This window comes from Panthera leo, chromosome A2 (genome assembly GCF_018350215.1).
Source record: "Panthera leo isolate Ple1 chromosome A2, P.leo_Ple1_pat1.1, whole genome shotgun sequence".
NCBI lineage: Eukaryota > Metazoa > Chordata > Mammalia > Carnivora > Felidae > Panthera > Panthera leo.
In genome coordinates, this window is record NC_056680.1 from 52,795,108 (window position 1) to 52,814,179 (window position 19,072).

General features: G+C 40.3%; 1 protein-coding gene across 2 annotated transcripts in view; it reads right to left on the reverse strand.

Annotated features, from left to right (window-relative positions):
* Positions 1–19,072, reverse strand: part of VGLL4 (vestigial like family member 4) — a 167,507-nt gene that overhangs the window by 143,403 nt on the left and 5,032 nt on the right. For both annotated transcript variants that reach the window (XM_042910961.1, XM_042910967.1), the window contains exon 2: positions 8,646–8,722. In XM_042910961.1, coding sequence (XP_042766895.1) covers positions 8,646–8,709 — 64 coding nt within the window. In that variant the 5' untranslated portion in view covers positions 8,710–8,722. The remainder of the gene's footprint in view (positions 1–8,645; positions 8,723–19,072) is intronic.

Sequence of the window (19,072 nt, forward strand, 5' to 3'; positions counted from 1 at the left end):
TTACACTTTAATCTTGAATTCGGCATCCAACTTTTCCAAGCTTAATTTTTTCTCTGACACCTCCCACTCAGCCTACTGCAAAAGTTCTTGTTATAACCATCAGATGAAAATGTTTGGCAAACTATTATTATCAAGTGGAATACAGTACTCCTTTTGGTTTGTACATTATTAGTAGTAATAGTGACCATTGTAATGAGTCATTTTTGCTAGTGTTAAAAAAATTAATTCCTTAGAGACGAGCCTTTTACTACAGCATTACTTTACTACCAACAGAGGTTTATAAAATGCCAACCACATGCATCAAATGGCACGTGCTTGGAATATGAAGTGGTGCGGAACAGGACCCTTGCCTTGATCAAGTCTAGGATCTAACAGACTCAAAGAACCTTAGGTCAGAGAGTGTGGCCACCCACTCGCTGCCAACTCTCTTCTACAATGACTAACCAGTGGTTATCTCTTCTCCGCTTGAACACTTTAGCAATAAGGGATCTGTTACTCAGTGAGGCCACCCATGCCATCAGACCCTCTTAACTGAAAGATATTTACTAGAAAAGAAAGTCCCATACAAAGAGAAGTTCTGTGGGGCCTCTGGGTGGCTCAGCTGGTTAAGCGTACGACTCTTGATTTCGGCTCAGGTCATGATCTCATGGTTTGAGATGGAGCTCTGCAGTCGGCTCTGCACTGACAGCGTGGAGCCTACCTGGGATTCTCTCTGTCCCTCTCTCTAACCCTCCCCCATTCATGCCGGTGTTCCCTCACTCTCTCTCAAAATACATAAGTAAACTTAAAAAAAAAAAAAAGTTCTGTGGCAGTGGGCATCTGAGTCATGGACACACAAGAGAAAGCACAGTTCCTGTGGTTCCTGAATACGTGCTACCATACATCCTAAATATTTCACTGATTACAGCTACTTAATACTTATGAAATGCTATTTCACTGGTTGGGAAACATTTTCCAAAGAAAAACCTCTTTGCTAACTTATTACTGGAGGTAGTAAAACAGAAGTTTTCTATGTATGTATGTATGTATGTATATATACACTTTCAATCATTCAGCAGTCTTCAATGCCCTCCCTCTGAGAAGGCACACAGAGAAAAATTAAGGGCTTAAGCTTCAGAGTCCAGCTACTTGACTTCAAATCTCAGCACTGCCATACCACTTAAGGATCCTTATTTATTAGTATAATCAAGTACTGTAATTAGTATTCAAATTACTTAAAGTATGTAAGCCTCAGTTCCCTTCTCTAGAAAATGGGACTCATTAAAACACCTACTTAACAAGGTTTTCATGAGAACAAAATGAGGTAATACAGTGATTAAACTGAGGTCCACAGACAAAGCTCAGAGGTCTGTGACAATTTTTACTTGTGTTGTTATTTCAAACAGAATCTTTTTAAAAATCTGACATAAGCAGGAGCGCCTGGGTGGCTTAGTTGGTAGAAACATGTGACTCTTATTCTCCAAGTCATGAGTTCAAGTCCCACACCAGACCTAGCGTTTACTTTAAAAAAAAGAAAATCTTGGGTTGGGGGACGAGAAATCTGACATAACCATATTCTGAATCAGACATCTACGATACAACCAGGTATACTGGCACATGATTTCAGAGATGTTTGCATTTCTTCCTAGTCTAATGAGAAAATGACAGAAATTAAGTCTAATATGAAATTGAAACATCTGCACTAGGAAAAACATCACCACCATCTGTGCAATGACGTATCTTCTTACAAGAGTGTACAAAGATAAAAGTGGGGAGGAAACTGTATCAGAGGACACACAGCAGTACAGGCACCCTGACATTGAAGAATCAACCCCAGCATGGCAGCGGTATCATACTAGTGGAAGAGGCTTTAGTTGTAGCCCATTACTATCTACTGTATCATGCCTAACTTTTATGGCTATATTTAAATTATAAATTCATATTCTGGTTATGACATTGTACACGAACTAATGCATAAAGGTTTTATGCCTACTATTACGCTTATATAAGTAACATTTTAATAAAGACAAGCATTTTGTGATTATGCAAGACAGTATTCTCATTTGTAGGAAACATATTTACTTAGGAGTAAAGAGGCATGATACCTCCTACTCTCAGGTGTTTCAGGAAAAATAATCCGCATATACATATGTGTATATACGCATATATATACACATATGTATATGTAAATATATGCACATATACATGAGAGACAGTGTCAAAGGAAATGGTACAAAATATAAATGGTTAATTTGGTTAAAGAATACATGATAGCCAAGGAATTACAGCACCTGACACTTAGGGGGATCTAGCCCCTCCTTAAAGATCCAGATCCAGAATTCCCCAAAGAATATTATTAGACCAATGACTCTCAGCTGGGAAGAGGGACCCACCATCAGAATCACCGAGTCAGGCATTTTCAGAATGCTTACAAACACCCGTTCTTCCTCTCTTTGGGAATCATTGCCACAGTAAGCTACTGTCATGGATGGAAATGCGTGGTATCCCTCTCAGGTGTTTTAAGATACCAAGAATAAAAATAACTAATGCAATAAAACAAAACCATCAAATTGGGCTACAAATGATCAGATGGGTGTCCTCTCCATCAGTGCCTATTAGGTAGGCTCAACAGTGTCAAGGTACAGTTAGGAGCACACTTTAGGGAACAAGATGGAGCTAATTAGATTTAACCAAAGGGGAGTAACCAGAATTTGAGCCCTGACTCTAAAATGTGGGAACAATGTAGCCTGAGAACATGGAAGAAGTGTGTCTAAACAGTCACGTTTGCTCACAACTGGTGTGCCAAGACCTCCCGTCCTCTTGAAAGGAACTGATGTCATTCCTGTCTAGTCACCGATATATTCCAGCATGTCTGAATCCTCTGGCTCACTGTATTTTCATGACCCATGTGTTAGTCAAGTCTTCCCAGCACCTAAATGGAGGAGCCAGCAGCAAGTTTATCCAACAAAAGAGATATAAAGTAAATCATGTTTTTTCAAGTGCATTCATTAGTGAATCCTAAAGTCTATTTAATGAGTCATGACCCAACTTTCATAAAAACAAAGCAGAATATAAAGAACAGAACAGGCACATCTCCATGCACTCAGGGTAATTTCTGCTTCATGAAGCTTTTGTATCATTTATGTCAATATATCAGTACAATATAAATGCTTTTCTACCCTGTGCCATGGTCAGAAATGTTTGAAAGGTACCCTAACAGACGCTGGGAGGAAAAACAAGAGACTAAGAGGATAGAGGAAGAAAGAGACAGGAGCAGATCCAGCCAATATGCTCAACGCAAAGTGGTGGCTAAAGCCCCTGTAACCTGTGCACACAGCAGCCAGTTACTATACTGATGCAGAGGATGGTCAGGATCTTGCAGAAAGGAAATTTACCTGCGAAAACAGGACACGAGTGCAACTGATCATCATGTTATAATTAATCAGACAAGCTTTTTTTCCTTTTTAAGGCAAAATAGACTACAACCTATATACATGAAAATATCCCATGTATCAGGGGGGCATCAGTCCCCTCTAATAAGAAAAGCTTGTATTCCTGGCCATTCTTTACTTGGAGGATTATGGTAATTTACACTTCATCATTCAGTCAACTTGCAGTGAACTTCACCAAGTGAGGAGTTCGTGAATTTCTAGGAGCAAGTGGGTGCAGCAGCAACCCCTACAAAGACTGGCTTGTGTTCCTGTTCTCCCCACTTCAATCACACCAACTTTATCCCATTTTTCCTGATCGTATGCACGCTCATCAGAGCGAATCCAAAGTGCTATCTCCTCCACCAAAATCCTCAAAACCAAAATTTCACAGTTCTTAAAATTATTTTTTTAATGTTTATTTATGAGAGAGAGAGAGCACACACAAGCAGGGGAGGGACAGAGAGAGAGGGACAGAGGATTGAAAGCAGGCTCCGCCCTGACAGCAGCAAGCCCAACGTGGGCCTGAACTCACTAACAGCAAGATCATGACCTGAGCCAAAGTGAGACACTCAACTAATTGATGCACACAGGTGCCCCTCAAAATTATTTTATTCTAAGTGAAGACGTCAGCAGATACAAGATCTTCTCATCAGAAGCCACATGAACAAAATTACCAAAAATATTTTGTAAAAATCACAATAAAATAAATTATGTTAAAGATGCACCAAAGTGGGGGCGCCTGGGTAGCTCGGTGGGTTAAGCGTCTGACTTCAGCTCAGGTCATGATCTCATGGTTGGTAAGTTAGAGCCCCACATCGGGTTCTGTGCTGACAGCCCGGAGCCTGTTTCAGATTCTGTGTCTCCCTATCTCTCTGCCCCTCCCCTGCTTGCTCGCTTGCTCGCTCTCTCTGTCAAAAATAAAGCAAAACATTACAAAAAAAAAAAAAAAAATACATAAATTAAAAAAAAAAAAAAAAAGACACACCAAGGTGTTGTTCTAAACATCAGTGCTAACATGTCTTATCCTCAAATTTTGTTCAATTTTGACTACTAAAAATAAACCTGGAAAAAGGTTGGGGTCGTCCCAGCACCAGCATTAATTACGACTGAAAGAAGAGATTCCTGCAGCACAGGGAAAAATGGGCAATCTCATGTTGTATTCTCATTAAGTACCTTCCAGGATTACCCTGGGTGCTGATTAAATCAATGTCTCATGAGCGGTGGAATGATTATTTTAAGTAAATGTATTCCTTCTAGGCCATCCAGATAAGTGACTATTGTGTGACTACAAAACCACCATTTCACTATTGACTTCAGCTCTACAGTGTACCATTGAGATATTTCTTCTATTCTCTGCTAGTAGACATAATGAAGCCTTAAGGCTATCAGGTATTACAGATCCAAATCCTAATAGGTACTGTTCTCTTCAAAATACTCAAACAATAACATCTTCAAAAATGCCTAAGTTTTCAGTTCTCCATGAGCAAAAGAAAAGAGAATCATTTAGGTCACCTACAGGAGTCGGGAAACCGATCTCAAGTAGTAGAACATTTTTCTGTTTGTAATAAGACACCCAAATCAGATTACATACACAAGACTTTTTTAAATGTTGAGGAGAATGCTAAATGTAAGAGCAATTTACAACAAAAGCTAAAATAGAACTAATCTGGGACAGAGAAAGCTAATTCAAGCTGAACAAGCCCAAGTAGGTCTTAAGAAATCTACTGGAAGACTCTGAACTTAATGCTCAACTTTGCCTATAAATAGAATAAATTTTAACATACTTACATGACTAGATAATAGAAAATACAATGAATGCCTGGTTTTTGAGCTCTGTGCTCCTGTGGGTGATGATGCACAGAGCATCATAGCAAAAAAGTTTCTCAAAAATGTTGCCTGATGTTAATAATAATGACTATACACATCTTTGGACTTTTTCCCTCTTCTTTAAATGTAAAAAATGATCCTGAGAAACTGAACTCATTCCAGAGGGATTCCAGAATCATGCCAGAGTCCAAAGAAGAATATTCCAGAATGAAGGCTACTCTGTGATCGTTCTGGCCTTGTATACGCATATATCCTTACTCTGCAAATCATTAACAGATGTGCTGAACACAGGAAGAAAGTAAGAATTCCTGTCTCCCTTGGCATTATCGTTCTACTTCTATCACCAAGTATGCCCAGTCTCCCCCTTCTATGCATTTTATAGCTGCAAGTGTCTAAGTTCATAAGCTCCATAAAGGCAGTGGCTGTCCCTTGTTCATCTATGTGTGCCCCTTTTATATAAGAATTCAACCCTTGTTCATTGAACTGGTAACTATACAGGTCTCCTGCCTGAACACAGTGACCCTGAAGCTGGGCTCCAGAATCGAACCTGAGAAGGTAGGAGAAAAAAAGAAGACACTTTTACTCTCTACATCCAGGACACAAAGGGCAGCCTCAAGGTCATTACTTCCATTTATCATTTGTATGAACACTATCTTGTTTTACTGATCCTAACTAAATGCGGGCATTATACAACAGAAATTAAAAATACTATCTAGGGGCACCTGAGTGGCTCAGTTGGTTAAGCATTCGACTTCACCTCAGGTCATGATCTCACAGGTCATGGGTTCAAGTCCTGCCTTGGGCTCGATGCTAACACCTCAGAGCCTAGAGCCTACTTCAGTTTCTGTGCCTCCCTCTCGCTCTGCCCCTCCCCCACTCACTATTGGGCACGCACGCTCTCTCTCTCAAAATGAATAAACATTAAAAAAAGTTTTGTAATACTGTCTAATAAAGTATAAAAACTTCTAAATTAACTATATTCATACTTAATGAAGCTTGTAACTAGCTATTCAAGTCAGCAACATATACTGCAATCTTAGAGACATAAAGGAGCTTTTCATGCTTTTCAGCAATCTTAGATAAAAGCCCACAACCTGAGTTGCCTCTCCCTAACTTAGCGTCCCTAGAAATGATACATAACATCCTGAGTTTCGATTTCTTTAGGAAGGGATAATTATACTACACCAATGGATAGTTATATCTCCCCCCCAACAATCCAAAACCTAAATAAATGTAAATTATGCAAGAGGTTTAAAAAAAAAAAAAAAAAACCCTCTAATTGTTACCTCATCCAATCACTAGTTTAAAGATAACTTCGTGTGAGTGTTGGTGTTAGGAGAGGGTGGGAAGACCCAGGCACACTGATAATACACAGGACTAGAATAAGCCCAACCACAAACCAACAAAACTGCCCAAAGTGAACAGATTATGGCAATCCCCACCAGGAGCCAAGAGCTAAGATAGGCACTATCTATACAATAGCCCATTTAATCCTCACAAATACTTTGTAAGTGTTATTTCATGTTAGGAATGAGGAAACTGAGGCTTAGAAAAATAAAAGTCCTAGACAGTAAAAAGGCAGAGCTTACATTTTAAGGATATGCACTTTCCAGTCTGCCTATTCATTAAGACTTGAATTGGAAAGTAGTTCATCTTTAAGAATTTATAGTGTATACTGTATGCTAGCCAACTTGACAATACATTATATTTTTAAAAAATCTATAAAGAACTTATCAAACTCAATACCCAAAAAGCAAATAATCCAGTGAAGAAATTGGCAAAAGACATGAACACTTTTCCAAAGAAGACATCCAGATGACTAACAGACAGATGAAAAGATCTCAACATCACTCATTATCAGGAAAATACAAATCAAAACCACAGTGAGACACCACCTCACATTGGTCAGAATGGCTAAAATTATCAACTCAGGAAACAACAGATGTTGGTGAGGATGCGGAGAAAGGGGAACCCTTTTGCATTATTGGTGGGAATGCAAACTGGTGCAGCCACTCTGAAGAACAGTATGGAGGTTCCTCAAAAAATTAAAAATAGAACTACCCTATGACCCAGCAACTGCAATACTAGTTTTTATCCAAAGGATACAGAAATACGAAAATGCTGATTTGAAGGGGCACATATACCCCAATGTTTACAGCAGCCCTATCAATAATAACCAAAGTATGGAAAGAGCCCAAATGTCCATCAACTGATGAATGGATAAAGAAGATACAGTGTGTGTGTGTGCATGTATGTGTATATAATGGAATATTACTCAACAATCAAAAAGAAAGAAATTTTGCCATTTGCAAAAATATGGATGAAACTAGAATGTATGCTAAGCAAAATAAGTCCATCAGAGAAAGACAAATATCATATGATTTCACTCATACGTGGAATTTAAGAAACAAAACAGAAAGGAAGGAAAAAATAAGATAAAAACAGGGAGGCAAACCATAAGAGAATCTTAAATACAGAAAACAGGGCTGCTGGAGTGATGTTAGTGGGGGAATGGACTAAATGGGAGATGGGCAATAAGGAGGGCACTTGTTGGGATGAGCAATGGGTACCATACATAAGTGACAAGTCACTAAATTCTACTCCTGAAACCATTATTACACTATATGTTAACTTGGATTTCAATAAAAAAATAAAAAAAGAATTTATAGTGTATAAAAGCTCAACCTTAGAAATTTTTTTGTTTTTAGCATTTTAGTGCTTAGAAAAAGAAAACTTGGTTCCCACATAAAACAGTCACCCTTGCAAATACTGTTCGACAAGCAATTTTAACTTTGAAAAAGAACTTATTTAAAAACTTAAATAAAAACTTAACTAAAAACCCTAGGATGAGCAGGAAACCCACTTTAACACATTGTGGAATAACCTCATGGAGAACAATGTCATGTTCTTTTTCCTTTCACCTGTCCCCCACCACATTAGTGAATTTTCCCCCCAATATTTGCTGTTTCTCACTCACGCAAATGGAATTTTCAAGACTATTTTCTATCACATACATACGTGCCACCTATGACAGGAATGCTCTTGGATGATTTTTTCCACCTCTAGTTCTCTCCTGGTCAATTTGTCTGTCAAGCAACACATATTTATGTAAACTTCCAGAGTCCCTAAGTGTCTCTTAAGGACTATCTTCACTCAAGAGCTGGGAAGCCAGGAAGGACAGGACTTCCTCGAGTTAACCCTTGGAGCTGTGGTATCCAAAGATGACATTTACAAGACTTACATGTTCTAGCACTTGAAAATGAAAAGGAGAATACTAAGTTGTTCTGAGAACAACCAAAGTTAACTGCACATAACCATCAAACTGTGTGGAGAAACACGTGAGTCTATGATAATGCAGGAGACAAGGGGACACGGGTAAAAGTGCTTTAAAACAGGTTCATGACTTACGTTTTTCATCATCAGCATGCACAAGAGACGCTGCCCTTGACAAAACATCCAATGGCGTCTCCATTCCTGGTTGGAGCCTAGACGGAAAAAAAAGAGAGACAAAGAATAGAATTTAAAGAGAATTCAAAGGACTCCTTAAGAATTCTGGTAGTTAACAATTAGAATGATTCCCCCATGAAATGCAAATCACAATCCTGAGGATGAAAATCTTCCAATCTGTGAAGAAATGCAGTGGATTTGGTTCAGGCACAAATAGAGGAAAGGGTTAAATTCCATTCTGTGTACTAAGCTAAACCTTGCAGATTCGAGGAAACAGCTAGTGTTAGAACTAAAAGAATGGATATTGTGAATATTCATGCCCATGTTATTTGTGCTTATAAATGTTTATGTGCATGCATAAAAACATGCCCATTCAGACATACCAAGTAAAAAACAGCTTCGGAACAAAGGCTACTCTATGAACGTAGTGGTACTACCAGTCTGAGATTTCTGTTGTGGTGGTGGTGGTTGTTGGTTTATTAGTTTTAACAAAAATGACTAAGCTCGAACCATTCTGTTCATTCACCTACTTAGCTGAGAGATTCTTTGTGACCTTGTCACTTAATATACTCAATGTACTAGTGAAAGGTCTGTGAATTCCAGGGGTGAGTTAAATAGTATTTGAAGTCCAATAAGAATCTTTATTTTAAAATGAGTTAAATGGCATTTTAACTTAAGTAGTATTCTAAGCCCAATATGTTTATCTTTCTTTAAAATTTTTTTATGTTTATTTTTGACAGAGAGACAGAGACAGAGAGAGAGAGAGCGCACACGCATGAGTGGGGGAGGGGCAGAGAGAGAGAGAGGGAGAGGGAAACACAGAATCTGAAGCAGGCTCCTGGCTCTGAGCCGTCAGCACAGAGCCCGACGTGGGGCTCGAACTCATGGACCGTCAGATCATGACCTGAGCCGAAGTCGGATGCAAACAGACTGAGCCACCCAGGCGCCCCTGTGTATCTTTATTTTAAAATATGTTTTGGGGAGCCTGGGTGGCTCAGTCGGTTAAGCATCTGACTTCAGCTCAGGTCATGATCTCACGGTTCATGAGTTCGAGCCCCACATTGGGCTCTGTGCTGATGGCTAGGAGCCCGGAGTCTGCTTCAGATTCTGTGTCTCCCTCTCTCTAACCCTCCCCTGCTCACATTCTCTCTTTCTCAAAAATAAATAAACATTAAAAAAACATTTTAAATATGTTTTGTAAGTACCCACTATCACCACCACCCATCACCAATTTATCTACTGCCATGTTTTCTAATAAGCCTGGGTTTTATTTTTAATTGTTTTCTTAAATTACAGCATACATATAAAAGCAAAGACTGCAGAACATTTAAAGATGGTGGGTGGAAAACCTAGAAAATCAGGCCACCTCGCCCAATTTTTCTTTTCCAGATTACTTACACACACACACACACACACACATACACAGGCACACATACACAATTACTGGGAAAACAGACATACTCTATTAGTTCAACTGAGAGAAATACCTTTAACTATACCCTTTAAAGACAGCAATGGAACACCTGCTTGGGATTCTCTCCCTCCCTCTCCCTCTGCTCCTACCCCGCTCACGTGCCCACACTCTCTCAAAAAGATAAATTAATTAAAAAAGACACTCAGCATTTAATCAGACTTCTTCAACATTTACTGAGTAACTACTAGGTATGTGCCAGTTACAAGACATGGTGGATCAGCTTGCTTTATAATATTCGTATTTCAGGTCCCCAAAGAAACATCAAGTCTTGACTGGCAACGTAATTTCATTCAACAAACGTGAACTATGGGGACGCCTGGGTGGCTCAGTCAGTTAAGGGTCCAACAGCAGCTCAGGTCATGATCTCACTGTTGGCTTCTGAGCCTGAGCCCCACGTAGGGCTCTCTGCCCACAGAGCCCACTTCGGATCCCATCTCCCTCTCTCTCTCTGCCCCTCCCCTGCTCATTCTCGCTTTCTCTCAAAAATAAATAAACATTAAAAAAAAATTATCTACTAGGTGCTGCCAAGGTAGGAAAAAAAAAATCAAAGGCCAGTAGTTGTTTTCAAAGAGCTTTCAATCTGTACAGTAGACGTGCCTACAAGAAAGTAGTTTAAGGCAGTGTTTTCTAAAGTGTTTTGTACTATATGTTCATATTTTACAAGATAAAATTTTTCTAGAAATAAGTTCAGGAAACACTGAAGTAAACTGAACTAAGCAGCTTCCTGTGCTTGGAATATACTGCTAGGCATTCCTCCTGCAGAGGCTCAGGCAGTGGGGGTATTTACCTCTGGATAGATGAAATCTCTCAAATTTCACTGGCCATTCATTTAACCTGAAACATCTCTTAGGGAACACTTAGGGAAATAATGGATTAAGGTAAAGTGTGCTAAGTGCCACAATAGTGGTATAAACAAAATCCTACAGAAATACAGATGAATTCTGAAAGACTGTAGAGAAAACAGAACCATGAGCTGAACCTCTGAAGAATGGATAGAAAAGTTCTTCCAGAAAGGAAGAACAAAAGGAGAATCTATTCAGGAACAAGTTGCCCCAATCAGCTAGAAGACAAGAATAAAACGGGAATAGGAAGTAGGAGACAGGGATGGGAGTTTCAATCGGGGCCACATTATGGAAGGACTGAGGGCTCTGACAAAAGTTGGGTTTGATTGTGTACGTGTTAGGGATCCACTGCAACCTCTGAGCAGAGAACTGACTTGGTCATCTACATATTCAATGAAAATTATTCTGATAGGACCATGTAGTCCCATTCTACAGAATGGGAAGCTAAAGATAGGGTAAACAATATGAAAGAGCTACGCAGAAGGTAATGAGGGGCACTGTTAAGGGAGCTGTGGGGACAGGAGACAAGCAGAGACAAACTGACAGGGTTTGGAAGGTCTCGAAATATGAGAGGAGACAAAGACAAATACTGTTTAGTTTCTTATATGTGAAATCTAGAAGAAAAACAAATTAATCGAGACAGAGAACAGTTTGCTGGTTACAGGGTGGGGTAAGGAGGGGATAGGTGAAAGTGGTCGACAAAAATAAATCAATTGCTCATCAACACCAGAAATGGGGGCTGTCAGTCACTGCAAGAGCAGTGACGTCATAAACCAGAGTTCATTTCTTCTTTTTCAGAGACAAGGGAAGAGGAGTAAAATCAGAAGAATAAAAGAAAATGTAATGGCATTCACATTCATAATCGTCTTGGTAAGATAGAAAAGATCACCTCCTGAGAGTAAGGATTTTTGAACTTGTTCAAAGAAGAAGAAAGGTTTGCTGAACTCCCAAGAACTCCGTCTTACCGTCTTTATCTAAGCCAGTTTCCTATTCAGGCAAGATTTGGGCTTAAAGTCTTTTATTTGGATTAAGTAAATGCTGATAAGCATTCTACTCCATAATACAAAATTTAGACTCAAATTCCTTAATTTCCCCATGAAATTGAAGTTCTAAATGACCTTGCCTTCCTGATCACACACTCTTGACTCTCCTCCAGCAACGTGAAAATTCTAAACCCAGATACCCATTAACACATGCCTTAAGTTATGCAAATTACAAGTGTTGTGCATAGAAGCAAATATCAAAGCATAAAAACATCAAATAACACAAATAAGTAGATGCAGAATCTTAGCATCTAGGAGATTACATATTTAAATGTATTCAGATACTATGAATTCCAAACCCCCAAGCGACTTAACGTTCAAAGTAGGCAGATAAGAGATTAGGTGTTTAAGGTTCACCTGCAAGGCACCTGCCATCTGCTGCAACCTTATTAATGAAACCAATCAATTTTTATTACACAATTATTCTGAGTTCAGGGAAGTACTCAAAAGAAAAGAGAAACAGAAGATAAGATCTCTGCTTTCAAGGAGTTACGTTCTTGTAAGGAATAAGATAACAGACAAATCTTTTAAGGGACTAGGATAAAAAACAAATTTAAAAGAGCATAATAAAAGACAATATATAATTTAAAACCAAAATGTGTACTGTGTGATAAAACAGAGATGAGCATCAGCTCAAAGCGTATACCTTGCGAACATCTATTCTTTGGTTGGTGTGCACATGTGTGTGCCTCTAAAAGCAACTTCAAAGATTCCCTTCCCTAGTTTCTCTCCCTCAGGCTGTCATGCTCCTCTCTGACTTCTCTTATGTACCAGATCACACCATTGGAATATGTCCTGAGTGCAAGGACTCTGTCTTATCCTTACATGTTACAGTCATGTTGGATCAAAAGTCTCAGGAAAGGCACAGAGGCGGAATGAAAACCCGAGACATTCTCACAATGGAGAATCTTGGATAAGGAGCAGTAGAATCTAAGCAGGGTAAACACGATGTGGGTGGACAGAGGAAAAAGCAGAAGGCTAGCCAACCAGGTTCACACTGAACATAGCAGGAAACAGGCAGCAACTATTAGTCCCTGAGCGAGCTGGTGATCTGATGTTAATGAGATTTTCATTTAGCAGTTCTGGGGAGGATGGTCTGACTTGATGAAGTCAAGTGAGAAGTCACTGGAAGCAGATCAGTCAGGAGGCTCCTCCAGGAACCAGGTGTGAGATAAGGGAAGTAGGGGCTGGTTCAATAAAGGTGGGAGATGAGGTCCAGCAACTAGGCATTATCTAGCCACAAAAAAAACCTAAGCAAATAAAGGTGGAAGATAACAGTAATAAAAAAAAAAAAAAAAAAAAAAAAACTTATGGAAAAAAAACTTCTGAATTTTACACCTTGTACAATATCCACACCCCCCCCCCAAAAAAAACAATAAAACATGTTAGTAAAAAGTAAGGGGAGCTGGGGGGAAACAATGATTACAGTATTTGATGGAGGGCCACACAACACTGAGAGGCAAATTAGCAGATTGGTTATTTAAGAGGATGATCTTTGGACACCAACCTGGCTGAGTTTGAATTGGGCTCAGCCACTTCCTATCTGTGTATCCCTGGAAAATGACTTTACCTCTGTGTGTCTGTTTCCTCATCTGTAAAATGGGGATATGAATTAATATTACTCCCCTCATAGGGTGTTATGAGAAATGGATGGCCTTTATATGTATTAATATTTGTCAAAACTTTTGCAAACATATTAAATAAACTGCAAATGATGGTAAACGTATTGAAAAAAGGGTACTGACCACAACTTTACATAGCGATGCCTCTAAGATGGATGAAAGCTGATACCTGAAGGAGAGGAATTAGCCTTGTGAAGCACGGCAGGGAGGAGACAAAGAGCATTTGCAAAATACCCAAGACAGACCCACGCTGGGCATGGAGATGTGGAGGGAATGACCTCAGGGCAGGAAACAAGGGGGAGAGGACAGGAGGTGGTGGCAGGGAATTGGGCAAGGGCAGATCAAGCATACTCTGCAGGGTGTGACAAAGCTGAGATTTTATTCTTCGTCAGTGCAAAGCCCTTGAATAGTCTGAATGGTTTGAAACAGGGGAGAGAAATCCCTGGTTTATTCTGTATCCTTTATGAACCAAAAATCATCTGCTCCCTTTTGCCAAAGATTATGCAGCATCTGGAAAATAAAGCTAAGTACATCTCAGTAACAGGTCCTCCTTTCTGTGACAGTTTTTACACTATAAAATCATGATAAGCAAAAATATAATCACTTGAAATGCTCAGGCCTGAAATGTAGCCCCATTAAGATGAGAAGAAGATGGTTCTGAAAAAAGACTTCAACTGCACCTGTAAAGGTATTCTACTGTACTGCAATCCACTTCTGGTCTATCCATTCACCTTCATTGGGGATTTTTGACAAATATGAACATAAGTCATCATGAATAGAACATACATTTTGTTTTGTTTTACAAGCAACGGTCAGTATTTTCTGACCCATATTCTTTTCTTTGGACTCCCTTATCGCCAATAATAACGCTCTTACAAATAGCTTAAGGTGCAGAATTAGAGAATAAGAGGTATCAATTCTAAAGCTACTAAAATTTAGGGACATTCAGTGCTAATGACAAGCTCAGCTATAAATTTGAATGCCATTATTTTGGAAGTCCACAAAGAACTGTCCCTTTTTGATCAACAAGAGGACAAAAGCACCTGTCTCAAAAACAGAATTATGGGGCACACGGGTGGCTCAGTCAGTTAAGCGTCCAACTCTTGGTTTCGTCTCAGGTCACAATCTCACAGTTTCATGGGGTTGAGCCCCACATCCAGCTCTGTGCTGATAGCAGAGAGCCTGCTTGGGATTCTCTGTCTCCCTCTCTCTCTGCCCTTCCACCATTCATGCTGTCTCTCTCAAAATACATAAACTTTAAAAAAAATTAAAGAAATAGAATTACAAGATGTATTCAAATTTTTTTTCCAGGCAAAAGAACAGAATTTCAAGATATGTTATGCGAATGTTCTAAGATTTCCCAGGTGAAAGTTACAGCACCAGGACTATCTCACTCCATGGTTCTTCCAAGAACAGTGGCCTAACTACAGTATAATTGAGGAAAGAGTATGAGAACATGAAGCAACCATCCTGGCTAGGGGTGGAAGCCAGTAGAGGTGGGAAGAAGCACATTCAAACCTCCTGATGTTCCTGCCACACTGTCACTTGCCAAAAAAAACAGAAACAGGAAGACAGCACTATCCTGGGTACTGATGGCATCTCCAGTTTCCAGATGCACACTATTCAGTATCTCTAATTCCTGTTGGCCCTGTTCCATCCCTCTACCCCCTGCAATCAGAGCCACTTCCTGGGATAATCTAAACCAGCCTTGGCTAATAAAGTACAACTGGAGCACAAGCCTACAAGTATGAACTCTCACGCCACAGCACAAGGTATGTGACCCTTTTGCCCATCAAGAATTTAGAGGCTTTGAGTCTCTCCTATTTCCGTTAGAACTATATACAGACATTACAGAAAAGGAAAAGGCACCTCACTGCCCTGAAGCAATATCACACTGTGGTCGATCTGATGAGCAGTCTGTCCAGTAGGAAGGATAACCGAAATGAAATTTCAGACCAAATTATCACCAGATCCAGACAGCCACGGGCAGGCATGGCTTTGGGCGCATCAAGAAGGTGAGCATTCCCCTTCTGATTCTTCTCCACAGTGTGTCCAATTGATGCCCCCCGCCCCAGCTTCTTGCAACACATAATCTTCTTGTTAACATCCAATTCTCAGACCATCCCTCTATGTTCTTGCTGAAAATATCTCTCATTTGTGTAATCCTTTTTTTTTCTTCTCAACACTTTGCCATCTGTTACATCAATACAGCCAGAACTTTAGTGGCACAAAACCTAAGTTCAAGCCCTACTTTAACACTTTCACTCAGTTTCCTTCTAGGCTCTGCTCTACAGAGCTAACACTAATTGTGTGGGCCATTTCACCTCTCCAGGCTCAAGTTTCCTCACTTAGAAAAGCAGTAATGTTGCCTCCTGCATATGGTCACAAACTTGGCGTGTGGATTCAAGGATACAACGTTACTGAAAATGCCCTGTAAATTCAATTGAGAAATATATGTCAGCCTCAAACAGCCACCACCATCTTAAGGTTGTAGGGCACACACTTTTCCAAAGCACACTCATGTAAATTACTTCATTGGATTCTCACTGCAACTTGGCCAAACAAGATTATTCATATTCTCCTACAGATGAAAACCCAAAGTGCCAAGAATCTAAGTGACTTCCAGAAGAAGCTAAGACTAGAATCCAAGTCCCCTGACTCACCATCCAATGCTATTTTTACTCCACTTAAGCTGATTTTCATAAAGACTTTTGAAGAAAAGCAGTTACTTATTTTTAGTTTAAGTTACATCCCTTCCCCCCACCCCCGCCCAAAAAACCTTCCATCATCAACCAAGGCAAGACTTGTAGTCTATGTTCTTTCCCTACACCTTGAGATACATCAGGCAACAACCTGACAGTTTCTCAAGTAAGCAAAGGGAAACAAATCCTCCCCTCTTGCAAACACGAAAACGCTGCCATATTATACTTTCTTTGAACAGAGCTGAGCACGGAGTCACGCGAATAGTAACCAAGCCAGGTGAGAAAATGCTCGCAGAAGATGTTCTGAAAGTAGAACAAAGCAACACTGTCAATAGCTGCAGCCGTAGGTTCCTGGGGCCAATGCAACACGGCCTGTAAACATAGGCCCTCAAACCTTCAGGCTCCAAGAACAGGCTCAGTATTAGGAAGGATGGCTTCTACTCAGTCACGTTCAAGAAAACCTGTTGTCTGAGTTACGATGGATAACGGTTAGGGATCAGTGAATGGTATTTTCAAATGTTCACCTAATTGTTTGTGTTTCTCACCACTTTAAATGGTACACCACATTACTAAATAGAGGCCAGCCCTTATTCAAAATACTCTTTCAAAAGTCATACTACTTAAAGAGCATAAACAGATGGATCCTGTGCTAGGTCAGCGTTCCTTACCGAGGCATATCCCTGGCATGAATACTCGATCCATACTCCATACCAAGTACAATGTCAGGACGTGGCCGCCCTCTGCTTACATACAACTCACTTCTACACATACCCTCTCCTGAAAATGTATCTGAAGGCCAAATGTATTAAATCTGAATATACTTACATGCTCTATGCCCACTTCCAAAGAATTGAAAATATACGTGCATAAAATCCCTAGTTAGGCTGCTTTCAGGTGCTTGCCGACCTCAAGCATAACCCCCAGAATAAGAGTCAGCTGGTGGCAGTCCTTCCAGTGTCCTAGAAAGCTATAAAACTTGCTAAGTTGGGACAGTTCTGTACCCTTCCCATAATGAATGACATCATGCCCCTCCTGTGAAAGGAGACAGTCTGTAGGTTGGGCAGCCGTCCATCTCTCATCCTCCAAAGTAGGATTTGTGAGATGTTGGAATTAAGTAATCCCAGGTGCGCGCCATCAATTCGGCCCTGCCTACTGCTCATCACCACCTCTGATCGTTTCCTAGGGGAACAAAATCCCAGCCAGCTTAGGTGGAATAAAAGGTACCACTCTGGAGGGAAACTCCCAAATGAACGCTCGACTCAACCACCTCTGGTCTTCCAATACTAAAATGACCCAAGTCTTGACTCTATGGACCTCCTTATCTAGCCCTCCCCCAGGGGTGTGGTGTGTTAGGGATGTGCTATTCAGTCATCCTGATGACCCAGCAACACAAGCTAACAAACACTGCTACTGTGCAGTAACTAGATCCTCAGTTCCTGTTCTACAGTTTGGTATCAATGTCAGCCATGCACAGGCAGTATGAAAGCTGACCATGTGCCCGCTGAGGGCCAGCTACGTAAGCCTGATGCTGCAAAACTAAACTTAGGTTACAGCATATTTCCTTTTATGCGAGGCTGCCTGATGCTGGGGTAAAATTCTCACTGCTGGCTGAAGTTCACGCATCTCTCTCAAGGGTCCCCTAGAAACTGTATGGTGGGCCCATATTAACACCACTGTTGTCTAAGGAAAAGATAAGAAAATTCAAGTGTGGACATTTCGTTTAGATGACCAATTCCCACCATTTTTCGACACTGCTGTCAAATAAAACAGAACTATCCTTTTCTTTCTCATGTTTAGGCTCTTGTGAATCTGTCTCTTCATTCCCAAGTCCTCAGCCTTCTATAGCACTGCATATGAAATAAGGGAAACGCATCATCATTTTTAGTTTACTCTGGATATGCTTGTTCTTGCCGTTTCTCTTATTTGGATACTTAGAATTTCCTATTCACAAGCCCTCAGGTGCCTGTCCTCTCAGAACGAGAGGACACCCAAGAATGAGAAACGTGAATTTGCATCAAAGTCCAAAATGGCAAATTTTCCATAACACCCAGGTCTAACTATATACACTGGTCCAAAATCTCAACTCAGCCTATTAAAGCCTAGATAGAGCCTTCTAACCCATGACACATTCTGTCGTTAGGAAGCACTCTAGTTACCAGCATCAGTAAACATGCTTTCTCATTATTCACACTAGTCACACTCGCTAAGGTGTCCAGTAACACTGAACTCGTGAATATGAACCACTGCTCCTAGGGGAAGTACACAGTTAGGTTCCTTCAAGCCGCTGGTTACATTTCTGTCAATTGATCAATACATATCTTGTTTCACGAGTGTTTCTGTTTAAAGACATCTTATTTGAGATCTATTATCGATTCATAAACATTGAGTTCATGGCCAACAGCACTACAATTCATGCCTGAAGGAAGCTTATCTAATGCACACATTTTCCACACATTTTTCCTGAAGGCACATCATAGCCTTCTGGCTCTTGGGAACCCTGGACAGCACTTCAGCACTATGCTTGGGGGCCATTAGAAGCAGCAAAAACACCAACAGAAAGCCTCCAAATGAGAAACATGGGGCACAAAAGAGACCACAAGTAAGAGTACAGTATGAGAGCTGAAACAAGTCAGAGTCTTGCCTTGTTTGACCTCACCTGAGGATGCACACTTGGGGAGACTCAAATTTTTCACCACTCTGTGCAT